General features: G+C 29.8%; 2 protein-coding genes across 2 annotated transcripts; both read left to right on the plus strand.

Annotated features, from left to right (window-relative positions):
* Positions 1 to 6899: 6899 nt before the first annotated feature.
* LOC124916546 (uncharacterized protein At4g08330, chloroplastic-like) lies at positions 6900 to 8327 on the plus strand. The gene is made up of 2 exons (XM_047457279.1): positions 6900 to 7096; positions 7627 to 8327. Exons 1-2 carry the CDS (start codon positions 7068 to 7070, stop codon positions 7985 to 7987), a joined length of 390 nt encoding a protein of 129 aa, XP_047313235.1. The 5' UTR covers positions 6900 to 7067; the 3' UTR covers positions 7988 to 8327.
* Positions 8328 to 11067: 2740 nt separating this feature from the next.
* LOC124916786 lies at positions 11068 to 15267 on the plus strand. Its single transcript, XM_047457550.1, has 7 exons — positions 11068 to 11496; positions 12012 to 12111; positions 12887 to 12946; positions 13683 to 13800; positions 14465 to 14547; positions 14733 to 14794; positions 14898 to 15267. Exons 1-7 carry the CDS (start codon positions 11303 to 11305, stop codon positions 15007 to 15009), a joined length of 729 nt encoding a protein of 242 aa, XP_047313506.1. The 5' UTR covers positions 11068 to 11302; the 3' UTR covers positions 15010 to 15267.
* Positions 15268 to 15457: the final 190 nt, after the last annotated feature.

Below are 15457 nucleotides of genomic sequence, written 5' to 3' on the forward strand. Positions count from 1 at the left end.
TAAATCAAAAGATTTTGTTTCCTTTAAATGTTGATGATCCAAGAAATTGGGACAAAATGCAAAATATTATGGACTTTTTGGTTGAAAGAGGTCCTAAAAGATATGATGATATTTTGTTTTCTTTTGATAACAATGGAAGACATTTCAATCCATCACATTATAAGAGACAATTGACAAATGGTGAGAAAAGTGACAGAAGATGGTTAGTGTATTTTATTTCTATGGACAAGATCTTCTGTTTTTGTTGCAAGTTATTCAAAACTCAGAGAACCATGGCAAAACTTTGAGGGCACCAAGTTTTGTGCTCGCCTCAGGTCTCGAAATCTCAGGTCCAACCTTGAGTATAGTTCTTGTCCTAAAAGAGGGCTTCTTATTTTTTTTGTCTGGCCAATCAATTTGAAATAAATTTTATTATTTGGTGTAACTTCGCTACAGTTAGTTTGGACAAATTTATATTTTTATATATTTTCCAAGACTTTAGTCGGAGGTGAGGTTTTCGAAGAGGGACCTTCTTTTTATATATTTGAATTTAATTTCAAATTTAATTAATGTAATAATATATTATCTTATAAATATATAATTTAAATTATTAACTAAAATATATTAATAATTTTGTTTATTTTAAGTTATAAAATATAGAAATTTTACACACAAAAGTTTAGCTATATAAATATTAAAAGAAATATAAAGTATTTTAATTAATTTATTATAAATAATAAATTACTTATTATTAATTCAAAACTCATTTTAAAATAATGCATATTTGACAAAGTTCAAACCCAAAACGGAACAAAGGCATCATTGCATTCTTTCGTAGTGACATCATTGCACACTTCATCAAATTTGGTGACTATTAAAATAAATAAACTATAATTAAAAAATAAAATATTTTTAATTCAATAAAAAAAATTAAATTACTTAACCAATAAAAATTCTAGAATGACTCACACAAAAACTGAAGAAAATTAAAAAACACTTTTAAAAAAAATATACATAAATTTGTCATATTTTTAATAAGATTTATAAAAGTTAATATTAAAAAAAAAATATAAATATAAAATAAATAATAATTATTTAAATATAATAATAAAATTAATACAAAAATCATAAATGTTCACTTTGTCATAAAACACACTCAAAATTCAACAAGAATAATCATTAGAGAGCAACAAAAAAAAATTATAAATAATAAATGTCCACTAACAAACAAAAACAACATAAATTTAACATTAACGAGTTAAAAAAATCAATGAGTTTACCGACTGTCACTAGTGAAAATGTGATATTTACCGACAGATATCGGTAAAAGTTTCGATAGGAAAAAATCTTCTGTTAATAAGAATTTTTCCCGAGAGATTTATATAAATATTTCTCTATTAATCCCATCCAAAAACACGAAAATAATTATATGCGTTGGATGAGATCAATAGATAGAGATTTATATAAATCTCTCCCTATTAACCTCATTCCAAAAACGCGAAAATAATTCTAATCCCTATTGACATCTTCCAGCATTTAAAATAACTTTTGGTATTTTCTCTTGGGGAAAATACCGAAAGAGAATCTAAAATCTTTCAGAATTTTCTCTTGGGAGCACTACCGAGAGATTTTCGAATAACCTTCAGTATTTTCTCTTGGGGGCAATACCGAGAGATTTTCGAATAATCTTTGTTATTTTCTCTTGGAGAAATATTGAGAGATTTACGAATCTCTCGAAAAACACCTAAAAAGATTACCGAAAGCCATTATACCGCCGAATGCCGATAGTTTTCTAATCCTTCGGTATTGAGTTAATTCAATAACGACGGATATATGGTCAATACCGACAGATTTTACTTTCGGTAATGACCATTTTTTTCACATTCAATTAAATATTATTATAATAATTAAAAATAATACTAACAAACTTTAATATTTTAAATGGTTATATAAGTAAAATGTTTTAGTAAATTATAACATTAATAAATGTGTATTTTTAATTTAGAATTGATTAGTTGAGTTATTGAATTAAATTTAATCTGTTTAATCCGTTTTATAATACAAAACCTATTTTTAACTAATATATATATCTAATAAATTAAATAGATATCGTTTGATGGTGATTCAAAATAGGTACAAATTTGGCATCAATTAGTTTGGTTTTGATAATGAAAAGTGATCAATTTCTCAATGATTGAAATCGAGCATCTTTTCTATAATGCAGTTCCGTTTGGGGGACGGCACTTCAGTTCCAAACGTGTATACATGTGATCCTTTCTAAATTGAAATTAAAATTACTCAATTTGACAAGTCCATAAGTTATCTTTGTGGTGATTTAAAAAAATGAGGATTTTTGTTGTAAAAAGATTTTTTCAATATTAATATATAATTATAAAATAAATAATAATAATTTAAAATAGATAATATTTTAGTCCATAAATAAAATGATTTAATAAATATGAAAGGAATGGAAATAATATTTAATTAAGATGAAATAATTTAAAATTAAGAAGGTTTGGTGAACTAATTTTTTTATTCATTTCAATCTACCTCATTCCCTTAATATAAAAATAGTATGGTCAAAATTTAATTAACAATGTATGAGATTCAAATACAAAATTGTTTCCAATTAGATTTAATATTTTGTATTTATTTAAATTTCAAATTAATTTCTGTTAGCTTTACTTGTCAAACAAGAGCAAATTTAAAAGAAAATGGTAATTTTATAGTTTTTTCCAAAAGAATATTTATTCATTCAGTCAATCTTTACCAAATAAAATATACAAAGGAAAAGGAACATTCAAAGATGTGATTTATAATTATTTTGGAAGAGCTAAACCATAAGACTCAGTTAACCAATTGATCTTGTACTCCAAATAGACTAATTGGGAAGTTAAATTTATTTATTTTTCAATTATAAATCACATGTTTATAAGAATATATTGTCTTGCAAAATAAATGTTTGTCCGTATTCTTTTTAAAATGTAGCAAAAACTTAAACCCCATAATATTGTAAACATGAATATTATATGGCTGAACTAAATTAACAAGCTTTCAGTTTAAAGTTAAAAAAAATTATATTTTTTGTTTATCTATAAGACAAAATCACACAGCAAATTTAATATATAAATCTTCAATTAGTGACTTTCTGCCAAAGACTTATAATTATGATACATTCAAAGACATCTAGCTTATTAAAAATAAAGGTAAAAATACTTGCTCCTCAAGTCTTCATCACTAGGATGATGGTACAACAAATAGGAATTGATTATCATTATTATTATTATTTCTAAGAATACAACATTTTATATAATTAAGGAAGACTCTTCTAATGGTTTGTTGCCTAACTAGGAAAATATGTTTTAAATTGTCTGAGTTTAATATCTAATTAGGAATATAGGGGGGGGGGGGGGGGGGGGTTAAGTCTTTATTATTGAAATTTTATGCAATTGCGTGACCTAAATAATTTTCACGTGAATTAAATCTAAGTGTGTAAAATTAAATCTATAATAAGAAGTAAAGATGCTATATTATTATAATGTTGAGAATTAATTACCCATAATTAAATAGACATAATTAAATAAACATAGTCTTTAGTCTTACATATGAATTAGTCCCTATTACTTTATATATATATATATATATATATATATATATATATATATATATATATATATATATATATATATATATATATATATATATTTAAATAGGAAATAAAATTTTAATATTTGAATAGTAACATGCTTCAAACAATTCAAAATAGATAATAGTATTAGTAACTAAAACATATTAGTATATAAAATAAAGATAAATATTTGTTTTAATAGAGTCTTAGATATTTATCAAAATTTCAATTTTTAGTTAGAGAGTTATTTGCGGTAGAATTTTCATTGATGATAGATGTATACAAAATAACATGACTATTGTGAGTTGGATGTGTTACACGGAGATAAAAATGTATTTCTATTTATTTTTACATTGTCACATTGTTACAAATATACAGAGCCGGCTCCGATGTTTAAGTTGTCCCAGATCCCAGTTGAAAAATGTAAAATTAATTTTTATTGCCCTAGGTCTAATATAAAAAATAATTAAAAAAAATTTGTTCTTAGTGAGATTTGAACCCATAACAAAAAAAAAAAGTCTCTTAGATTTTAACATGAGCCACTATGCTACAATATATTTTATCTAATTACATAATAAATTTAACTAACTATTTTAAATTTTTATTAAATGGGCTGCCTAGTCCGGGGGCTTGCTGGACTTACTCCAAGGCCGACCCTACAAGTATATGACGTATTTTGTGGAATTTGACCGGATCGAATCCAATGGATTATATAAAAGACCGTCGTAGACTATTGAAAGGCATGGATCGGAAAGCTAAAAGAGTAAGAATTACAAGATGAATTTATGTTCCTATAATTTTTCTGGTGAACTATCTTATTAGAAAAAAAATAAGAATAATGATAAATTTAGGACAATGGTTGAAGCTATTTTTCAAATTTAGTACTTTCCTAATATTTTGTCATTTATAGAAATTTTCTTTCCTTGTTTAATTATATTTAAAATTCCTTTAATGTCCATTATTTATTTAATATTATATTAATTTTTATTTATTTCTTTATTATTCTAACATAAAATATTGGTTTCTTTCTTTTCTTCGTGGCAACCAGCGAACACGACCTTAATCTAATCAAATCAACTAAAAGAAAGTGATAAAGAGTCTAGATGGTATGATCAACCTGGACGGAGACAGTTCCATTATCTGTGATAACTATGACGGAAACATATCTGTATTCCCAATCCATGGTAAGAGATTCTCTAGCCCGAAACAATCAAAACAAGTTCAGTATCTCCAGGTTAAACACTTGAAGAAGAGACATTAACCTCATAGAGACTGATGTTCGAAAGAGTGAAATAAACCGTACCAATAAAAGGTAAGGTATTTTGACGGTAGTCTCGATCTGGGGAAGTTCAAAGGGAATTAAGGCGAACCCCCCTTCTTAATTGCCAAATCTTTACCGAAACCGAAATCGATCCCCTTTTTGAACAAATCAGACGGAAATAAAGTTTGCGTCGACGGGAATGATTGAGTATGGGTTGTAGAATGCAGAACGGATAAGAGGAGAGGAAGAAGATGGGAAAAGAAAAAGTGGGCGCCATCAAAATTGTTGAGGACAATAGTACTTTTTATGATACGTTGAGTTGACGATGAAAAAATGTTTGGAATAATAATAAATAAATAAATAAAAAATAATATAATGTTAAATAAATAACGTAATAGAGTTTTAAATATAATTAAACAAGAAAGAAGAGTTCTACAAATAACAAAATATTAGGAGAGTCCTAAATTTGAAAAATCGCTTCAAATACGGTCCTAAATTTATCATTATTCTCGAAAACTTTTTGAAAACATTTAACAACTAAATTAGATCGGTATCATGATGTTAGATATTAGATCTCGAAGATTTTGAGCCAATTAATCGTATTTATATTTTTAATTTTTTCATTTATTTTAATGTTATTATGCTTACAAAATTATTTTATTAAATAGATATTGGTTTTGAACTAATTTTCGAGTTTAAATTATAAATAAATACTATTATTGATTATTTAATTAGATTATAGTTAATAATAATGATTAATGAGTAAATATAATTTTATTAAATGAAAATATAGTATTAAAATTATATTATATTTAATCATGTTACAATACATATTTAATTTATATATAATTAATAAAGAGTATAATTGTAAAATAAAAAATGAAAAGATATAAAATAATTTTTGTACTTAATGCTGCTTAGTTACAACTAGGTTATACTACATATAAATATAAAGTACAACTTACTGTACCTAGAAAACAAAATTATGAAATAGTAATGTATAAAAACATTGATTCATCCCAATAATGTTTTTAGTAGCTTAAGACCTTAGGCCTTAGTGAATTAAGTAATGAAAAAAATGTTATATTACTTAAAGAAGCCCAATTCTTTTTAATTTCAGCCCAAGCCCAGTACGTTTTTAATTCTTTAGTGTTATGGGCTTGTTTGATCCAGTCATCTCATTGTTTTATGGGTAGTATTTGACCGTGGTAGAATTTAATACTATATAATTCAGTTATGTAACGGTTTTATTAGCTGTTTTACTTTAAAATAAAAAAATATAAAAAAAAGTGTAAAAGAGTCAAACAAACCCAGGCCAAAGACAAATAGATGGATGCCTGATCGGTTCAAATGGCCTTTAGAGATTGCTTTAAGGACTTTTGACTCTTATTCACCCACTTTTCATTTTGTAAGTTTGATTTTTCTATTTTATTTATTTTTTATTCTATTTTTTTATACTTTTTTTTTTCGTGTCTCATAAGGTATGTGTTATGCATGTATGAGTAGTGACAAAATCTAGAGATTACATTGAATTTTTTTTTATTATCTATTCACCAATATTTATCTTAATTTTTTAAAACAAACCTTTTATAAATCACACTCGAGTTCGATTTACCGAACGTTTCAGATATTTTCTTAAAATACTCCAACCTTGTCGAGGGTCATTTTTTATTATCTTAATGCATGATTTAGACTAGATAATCAATTTCTGTTTCGAAACGCAAAATGTTTTAAAAAAAATATTAATATTGTCTCATATAGTCTTTCCAAACATGTCCTTAATTAATTGTTTTTGCTTTGCTTCATTGAATTGTTTTGGTTGGTTGGTTGGATGGGAAAGAAATATGGGAATTAATTTTAATATTATTAAAAGGAGTTCCAAATAATAAATAAATAAATAAAATATAAAAAGTTTAACTTTTTCTAATATATAAATGAATTAAAAAAAGATTATGTTATGCTGAAATTGAGTATATATATGTAGAGCATAGAATTGATAATAGAGTATAACGAGAATTCTCCTTTGATCATCTCTCTGAAATCTCTTTCTCTAAAAAAGAAGCAGTCAACCCACTCGACTCCGCATTCATTCGGAAAGTCATCGACTTTCTTACTTCATTCGCATGCGATTCATGGACAAGATGCCCTTGATCACTAATTACTGCTCATCATGATCTTCATGTTTCACCTGAATCAACGATGATGTCGACAACTGATACCTCTTACAAGTACCATTCCCAATTCCTTATCACTTTTTTGCATTTCTACGTATAGATAGATAGATAGATGTGGTCCAAAGCTTCAATTGATGCTTGATTTTGATGGAATATTCCTGTTTAATGTTGCGATCGCTTAATTGTTTATCAATTGATGTGGGTTACGACCCATCGTGCGGGAATCTGATGTTTCAACATGCATAGTTACATTTCAATTTTGTGGTAATTGAAAAATGTTAATCACATGCATCATGACTGGTTGATCGATACCCTAATTATGTATCAGTAATTCCCCCTTCCCCCATTGGGAAACCAATGAGGAAATAAAGGAAACGAGTTATCTGGGTGGGTAGGTCAAATTGAAATCAACCGACAATTTGATCTTCTTATGGCTTAATGGTAATGTTTGAGACAGGTTATTAAGCAAGTTTTCATGAAAAGCTTATTCTGAATACTAGTCTAATGTGAATAATCTGCAATTTACAGTTTGAATGATTGATTTTGAAGCTAGTTTCATTTTGGGTATTGTTGGATTTTTGCAGCTGTGGGTCTTGTGGGTACTCGTTGAACTTGGTCTCTAATTCCAACCAAATTACTTCTGGCATTGGCTCAAACTCTAAGCATAAAAAATCGATTAAGAAAGGTTATACTCCCTTTGCCTCCATTGATCTGAGTCGGTTTACACAGGTTGACAAGATAAACTGTCTTCCTATTTCTTGTGGTGTCTATGGATCCAAAACAAAACTTCTTTGTCGTAAATGTGGTGCTGACATAGGTTATGGATACGGAGGAGTTCCTTTATGCGGATTCGAGCCCCCTAATTCAACTGCACCCTCTTGTAAGAAGTTCATGGTAAAGATTGACGCTTTGAAGCCTTCTGATCAAGAGTCTGGACAAGATTGAGAATTGTGCAATGGGAACAAGCTCATTTGATTTGATTCGACAGGAGGGAAGGGTTTTCTAAAGTTGCTATTCATTGCTTGATTCATGTTAAAGACTTCAGTCCTGAAGATTTACTTATGTCTAGCTAACTGCATTGTTGTTCAGAACCTTCTTCAACCAGTCCTGAAAATTACTTGAGATTGCTGACTGACAGACAGACAGACATACAATAGTAGTTAATCAATTATATTTGTCTAGCTATTTGAAAACTGTTTGTTATTATTGTAACTGAATTTACTTATGCTAGACATTGAATATGTCATTTGAACAGTAAGATTTGAGGAGATACTTTAATATTTTATCACATATTCCAGCATTGTTAACTTATAATAATACAAAGAATGTTTGTACAAAGTGAACACTGTCATCAATATTCTTATTCATTGCCCTTTGTCTACAATATTTGGGTATCTACTCCTTGGATACAAAGTGGGTAATGTTATGTTTTGCTGGGAGCATTGGTTGGTTTGTGTATGTTTATGCATCTTGACAATAAATGATATTTCATCCCAGTCAATTGGCTGGAAATGAACATAAGATCTTTTGAGTAAAGGCTCAGTGGGTGCACCACATGGTGAGCTACACCGCTAACTCACTGTCAATATCGTGGATCTGCTTTGAGATCTTTGGACTCGATAAATTCTTGTCTTTTTGTCTTGTTTATGATTGTCGTATTCTTTTTCTGATTTTTAGTATATTTTATATGATTTGTTTTTGGCTTTGTCGTATTCTTATTTTTGTCGTATCGTATTCTTATTTGTCGTATTCTTATTCTTTTTATGAAATTTTATTGACTTAAAAAAAGAAAATTATTCAATATACATTGCCTTGCAAATCAAATTAATAACATGACCATTTTAATTTCTTTCTAATGCAAGTCTTTTGAAAAATATATATATTATTAACTTAAAAAATTCAAGTAATATGTATTTAGTTAAAATTTAAACAAAGAGGATAGTAAAGTCTTTTATTTCTAATTTTTTTTATATTATTATTATATTTTTTTTTAGAAAACGATTTATTATCCATTTCATTAAAAAAAACTTAAAAGAGAGCAATGAGTTTTAAGAGACAAAACTAGACAAACTTTAACTTTATTGAAAACACTAACTGAGTTTCAAACAATTGAATTACAAACAAGTCATCAAACAAGAACTATTTAAACATTCTTTTCATTGTAATGATTTTACAGGGAATACTCCATCTTTGGCTGAGCTTCCATATGTCTTCATTAATCGGAATTTCCCTCAATGTATGTATGAAAACATTGTCATCAGAAACAATATCATCCCAAACTTTTCATTATGTTATCTTATTTGTGTTATGAATTCTTGTATTTATTTTTTTTCTGTGTATTGTAGACTAGAACTCCAAAAAAACATTTGAAAACATTCATGTAGCTATTGTCTTAGCCTTTTTCTTTACAAGTTTTATGGTTTCGTTCCATATACCTGTAAAGTTAGTGATATTCATGTTCTAAGCAAAATTAATCCACAACTTGGAAACAAATGTGCACTTCCCAAACAGGTGATCAATGTTTTCCTCTTTTACTGTGCATAATGGACAATTGACGTCTGAAATATTCATATACTTCTTAATTTTGTCTTTTGTCACCAATCTTTTTTCTGAATGTCAGTTAAATTATGAATTGGTGTCGAGTTCTAATTATTTTTTAATTAATCCTAAATGACTGAATTGTGTGATTTTGTTTGTTTGTAACTTATGATCAAATGTTATAACTTCTCTTAAACTGTGTTTTTGACGATTTTTAAAAAATTCATTTTACTCTAATTCCACAAGAGGAATAGTATCAAGAGAAAAAAATGAAAAAATCTTTTGAAGGGTAAATGAAAAAGGACATGAAGTAGGCTAGCATATTCGACATCACCGTGGGATCAATTAAAACACATTTTTAGTTCATTATCTAGGCATTCCATTATCAACTAAACAGTTACATATTTCACATTGTAGGCCGCTTATTGACAAATTAAGTTAAGACCTCAATTGATAGATGGACAATAAAAAGACTTTCATATGCGGGCATGATTGAGCTTGTTCAAATAGTTGTCATGATCATAATTGGTTATTGGGCGCAACAAATTGTACTCCCAAAAAAGGTGATGAAAGATTTTGATAAGCTCATGAGAGATTTTGTTTGGAGAAATCAAGGAAGGGTGGGAAAAAAGTCAAATGAAATGGTGTGTGCAAACTAAAAGAGGAAGGGGGCCTTAAAAAAAAAATTGTATTGAATGTAATGTTGCTCTTACATATAGACACTTATGGACGATTTAAAAGAAGCAAGACTCTCTGAGTTAAATGGGTAAATTCAAGGTTCATGGAAACAAAATTTAGTATTTGGACTTGCAAAATAAAGAGTGACATGAGTTGGTCGTTGAAAAAGATTTTAAAATTAAAACAAAGTGCGGGGAAAATAATGGAATTCTGGATTGGCCATGGTAAGGGTGTTCTATTTTGGCATGATCATTGGCTTGATGGTAGTCCTATTTTTTTGCTAAAATTGATTTTGAAAAGGTTCGAATAAAAAGAAACTGTCAAATGGCTAAGGTGCCACTTGCGAGACATTATTTATGACGATTGGAACACTTCTAAGATGAATTATAGAATGTGTTAGAATACTTGAAGTGGTGAATCAAATAGTGTTCATGATTATGTTGATTCACTTGTGGAAATTTGGCACATTATTTAAGATAGGGGAATGCGAAGATTAATGATTATGTCGTTATGCAGTGCAATTTGGGTAAATTTGGTTAAAACAATGAGATTGGAGAATTTTTCTATGGGTTGGATTCAAGAACAAAAAGAAAAATGAAAATCAAATGTGACTAGAAACTGTCATGTCATTGATAGTCATGCCTTTATTTACAATTACAGTGGGAGAGTATACTCATGAATTCAGAAAATTAAGAGTTAGGTAAAATTTGATAATCAACTTTGAAGAAGTCACAATTATAAGAAAAAAAAAATATATTTATTTGCTAAAAGCTTAAGTTGCAATTGCTTGTACAAATGTATTAGTCGAATCCCTAATCTCTCTCAAAACACTTCCGTTCCGTACTCAATTTCTCCTCTTTCTCTCTCAAATCTAGTACTCTATTTCTCGTACAGTTCTCAACCATCATCCTGAAGCTTGAGCTGCTAGCTAGCTCTGCTGATTTCATTGACAATTATATATGTATCCACGTTTAGGAGTTTGCAAGAAGGTCGTCTAGATATTGGGGGAATTTCAGATTTAACTTCAATTTAGGATTTGGTTTCATGGCTGCGAGCGCTAACGCCTGTGGAAGCGGACAAGATTCAGCTAATGCGAATGGCGCCACCAGTAATGGTTGTTCGGTGCCGCATGATAGTTCGGCGGTGGGGGCGACTCAGGCCGCTCTACGGCATAATCCTGGTCTCTCCGCGGAGTGGTCATCCGAGGAACAGTCTCTTCTCGACGAATTGCTCACAAAGTCAGTAATTTTTCACCCTCTCCCCCTTCCTGCTTGTTGCTTTCTTAATTATGGATTTCGATTCCTGCTGCTAATCCCATGGATCTCGTGTCGGTTTTAGTATATTTTTCATTTTATGTCACTTATCAAGGTATTGTTGATCCTAGATCTCCATGCTTTGGAGGGTAAGTGAGATTAAAATGAGTTAGGATAGGCTTATTTTACATAATTAGAATTGAAATAATTGATTCTGAGACATGATGTCCATGTGTTTAAAGTCTTTTTATAATTAAGATGGAAGACAATTTATAACATTCTATCGGTGCATTTATGAATCTGTGCCGAGGTTAAGAAGGGCACAGTGAGTATCAGTTATCAAATGTATCCGAGGTTGCAACATGCGAACCAACGATCTAAATGCTTTATGAAATACACTCTGCTGCATTCAATCAGAAAATTACTATTGTTTTTAATAAACTTGTAACATCATCATGCTAAGCAGCTTGGCTTGTTGTTTTATCGTTTAATATTTGCAGGTATGCATCAGATCGCAATATAACTAGGTATGCAAAGATTGCAATGCAGCTAAAAGACAAGACAGTTCGTGACGTGGCTCTGCGCTGCAGATGGATGACAGTATGTTCCAATTTTTATAGACTCATTGATGTTCAGCTACCTGTTTGGTCAGTTCATTTCAGGATGAATAAAAAATAAGAAATGGCTAAAAAGTTCAATGCATTTACTCATCTGCGTTCATTTAATGCTAACAAAGACGTTAAATTGTTATCGATTGATACTTGCATTTATTGTTTATCATTTTTTCTTGGATGGTGGGTTGGTTATGTACTTCTGGTTTTTGGTTTCAATACTTAATGTTACATTAATACTTATGATGTCTTCCCATGGCCCTACCTCTAGAAGTCAGAACTTTAAGATAGAAAGAATATACGCTTCACCTTCAGGTTAAGTAGAATGTACCAACACTCAATGACAAAGCAAAGGAAACATAAATGAGTGTAAACTTTCAAGAGACAAATGTGTAACAACACCCTAAGAAAGTAAAAATAATGATAATGCTATCTAATAATCGGGAGTTAAATCATTCACTAATTTTCCTTAGTGTACATTTCTGCATGTTGAAGCTATATGGGTTTTGAATTGACTGTATTATCTGCAGTTCTCACCTACCCTTTATTTCTTCTAGTTTAAACAGCACTCTACCTCTTTCTTCAGTTCTGTATCTAGTCAATAGTAAACTCTAAATTGTTATCCGTCAACACCATTGCATGCCTCTAATACAAGCTGGTAAGGTTGATTAGACATTATATACCATCAACTCCATGCTATACTTTTGAGGACAGTTAATAAAGTATCCATGAAACTGTGTTTCTGCTGCCTATGTTCATTACAGAAGAAGGAAAATGGAAAGAGAAGAAAGGAAGACCATTCAAAGAAAAGCAAGGAAAAAAAGGTATGCTAATGGTATACTAGTGTGATCACTATTGTCCATTTAAAGTTATCCACTTTTATTGCATCTTCGCTTCTTTTATCTTGAAAGTTATCTTGTTGAAGACTGCAAATGAAAAAAAAATCTTAACTTAGTACAAATATTAAAAGAAGGGAAGATGCAATAAAACTTCCACTGCAAAACCACAGCATCATGTGACCATGATTCCATGAGACTAGTCTTGATTTGGAATTCCAATTTTGAATATTTTGCGACTTTCTATGATTGTTCATGGAATTACAATGGGTTGTATGGCTGAAATGAGTTTTGGTGTGCCTTGGTTGAAATTTTATTTCTAAGCTATTCCAAGACATTGATTCATATGATAAGGGACAGTTTTTCTGTATTACCAAGCTAGCTTTCTGTGCACCTCGACTAATCCCTGAAGATTGATTAGTTATGGGATTACATTGCATTATGACCCATATTAATGCAATATATAGTTTATTCTATCTACTCTTGGAGTGCTTTACAGAAAATAAGACTTTGTATTCTACTCAAATAGTTATAGGCTTATAAAGCTCCATGATTCCGTTTATTATTGTTGAATGATCTGTATATCGTTCTGGCTGATCTGATAATGATATTCCTAGCAAGCATGTCTGGCTAAAAGCCTTTATTATTGGTTACTTTTCTTGAATTCATTCTACATTAATGTCAAAACGTCAAACTGTGTTCATTTATAAAATATTATTTTCAGGAAAAGGTTACAGATCCTCCAGCAAAATCAACGCCTCACACTGCAAATCGTACAAATGGTTCACCATATACCCAGTCAATGATACCGATGGATACAGATGATGGGATCTCGTATAAAGGTTTGTCATTTTCACATATGTCATCTTGTAAGAATTCTGAAATTTGATGAAAACAAGTTTATGGCACTTCTGCTTCAATTATGAAAGATCTTTTAAATGTCAATAGTACAAATCTATAACTTTTAAATGTCAATATTGCCTTGTTTGATGTGGGTTATTTGGGAATAATTCCAAATAATCCACTATCCATTAAAAAATCTACTCATTAATCACATCATACAGATCATCAATCAAAATACCCTCTACTTAAATATATATCCCGTAATGTCTTTTTACCCAAATAACCCCAATTAACCTGATTTCCCATAACCTACATAAAAAAGTTATTTGGAAATCACTTTGTCATTCAAATAACCCGAGATCGAACAAGGCCTAAATGTTTTGTGTTAAATGGCTTGAACACTAACTGGGGTTTGATATATGATTGATAGGTGAATTAACAAGTTTCTTATCACACCTATTTATTTATATTAAATGGTTATTGATAGTACTTTAGAACTGACTCGTATGCATTTTGTACATGTAAATATCATGTCTCTTTAGATATTAATTTCCATCTTCATCACAATTCGCTACAACTTAATACAAACTTTAACTTTTGACAACAACAAAAAAAGGGTCTCTTTTGTTCTACAGTGATCCAATTTGGAATTTCTTATTGCAGACATAGGTGGTGTAACTGGGCAGCTGCTTGAACATAACATTCAGGCCTTGGAGCAAATTTCTTCAAATTTTGCATCTTTAAAGGTGAAGACATCTGAGACCTAGTCTATATAATTTTCTAATATCCATAACAAGTCTCTATGTGAGATTTCATAGGAAATTCCTTTTGCTGTAACTAAGAGTAGAACTCTTTTACAGTAATGTTTAGTACTATAAGGATCTATATTCTAGATATCTGAAGTTTGTTCTTATACTTTCTTTTTCTGCAGATACATGAGAACATCAATCTATTTTGCCAAGCTCGGAACAACATCCTTACAGTACTGAATGAGTATGGGCAGGCCTTGTAGTTAATTTGTTTCTTTGTCAAAACATATCTGTAGATTCCCATTTCCCATTTCTGCGTTATATAACTTTGACCCAAATTGGTGCAGCATAAGTGATATGCCAGAGATAATGAAGCATATGCCCCCGCTCCCGGTGAAGTTAAACGATGAACTCGCCAACTCGATCCTTCCTAGGCAGCAGCAGCAGAAGACCTCATGATCCTGGGATTTCTCTCCTCGGATTTTGATTATATTTAGTCTCAGCAATAATTAAATCTTAGGTCTAAGTTTTTTATTTCTCAGTTTGAAGTCAAAAGGCTCAAATGCTGATTTTTATTTATTTTTATATAGATATTTTATGATGTTTGACTCCAGTCTCTTGTGAATATTTAGTTATTGTCATGTAGAATAGATGTTGTTCATCACTTCACCCCCCACAACCTGTATATTATTTGAAGGAATTTTTTTTTGTGTCTCATTTGAATTGCTTTACATATGAACAACTTATCATGCAATAGATATTGGTGTTCCTTTATGAAATCTTAAAATTATACCACTTGTACATCATGCTCCCTTTTCACATTCTCGTGGAATATAGGGTCGTAGATGATTGTTACTTAAAGAAGCGCGGTTGTTTCACTAACGTGATTTGGCGCGATAAAAACAAA

This window comes from Impatiens glandulifera, chromosome 9 (genome assembly GCF_907164915.1).
Source record: "Impatiens glandulifera chromosome 9, dImpGla2.1, whole genome shotgun sequence".
NCBI lineage: Eukaryota > Viridiplantae > Streptophyta > Magnoliopsida > Ericales > Balsaminaceae > Impatiens > Impatiens glandulifera.

Bases quoted from the DNA above. Each gene is read 5' to 3' on its own strand.
- LOC124916546 (XM_047457279.1), top strand. From the start codon at position 7,068: ATGATGTCGACAACTGATACCTCTTACAA. The intron at 7,097-7,626 runs GTACCATTCCCA...GGATTTTTGCAG, and splicing joins ACAACTGATACCTCTTACAA to CTGTGGGTCTTGTGGGTACT.
- LOC124916786 (XM_047457550.1), top strand. From the start codon at position 11,303: ATGGCTGCGAGCGCTAACGCCTGTGGAAGCGGACAAGATTCAGCTAAT. The intron at 11,497-12,011 runs GTCAGTAATTTT...TAATATTTGCAG, and splicing joins CTCGACGAATTGCTCACAAA to GTATGCATCAGATCGCAATA. The intron at 13,801-14,464 runs GTTTGTCATTTT...TTCTTATTGCAG, and splicing joins TGATGGGATCTCGTATAAAG to ACATAGGTGGTGTAACTGGG.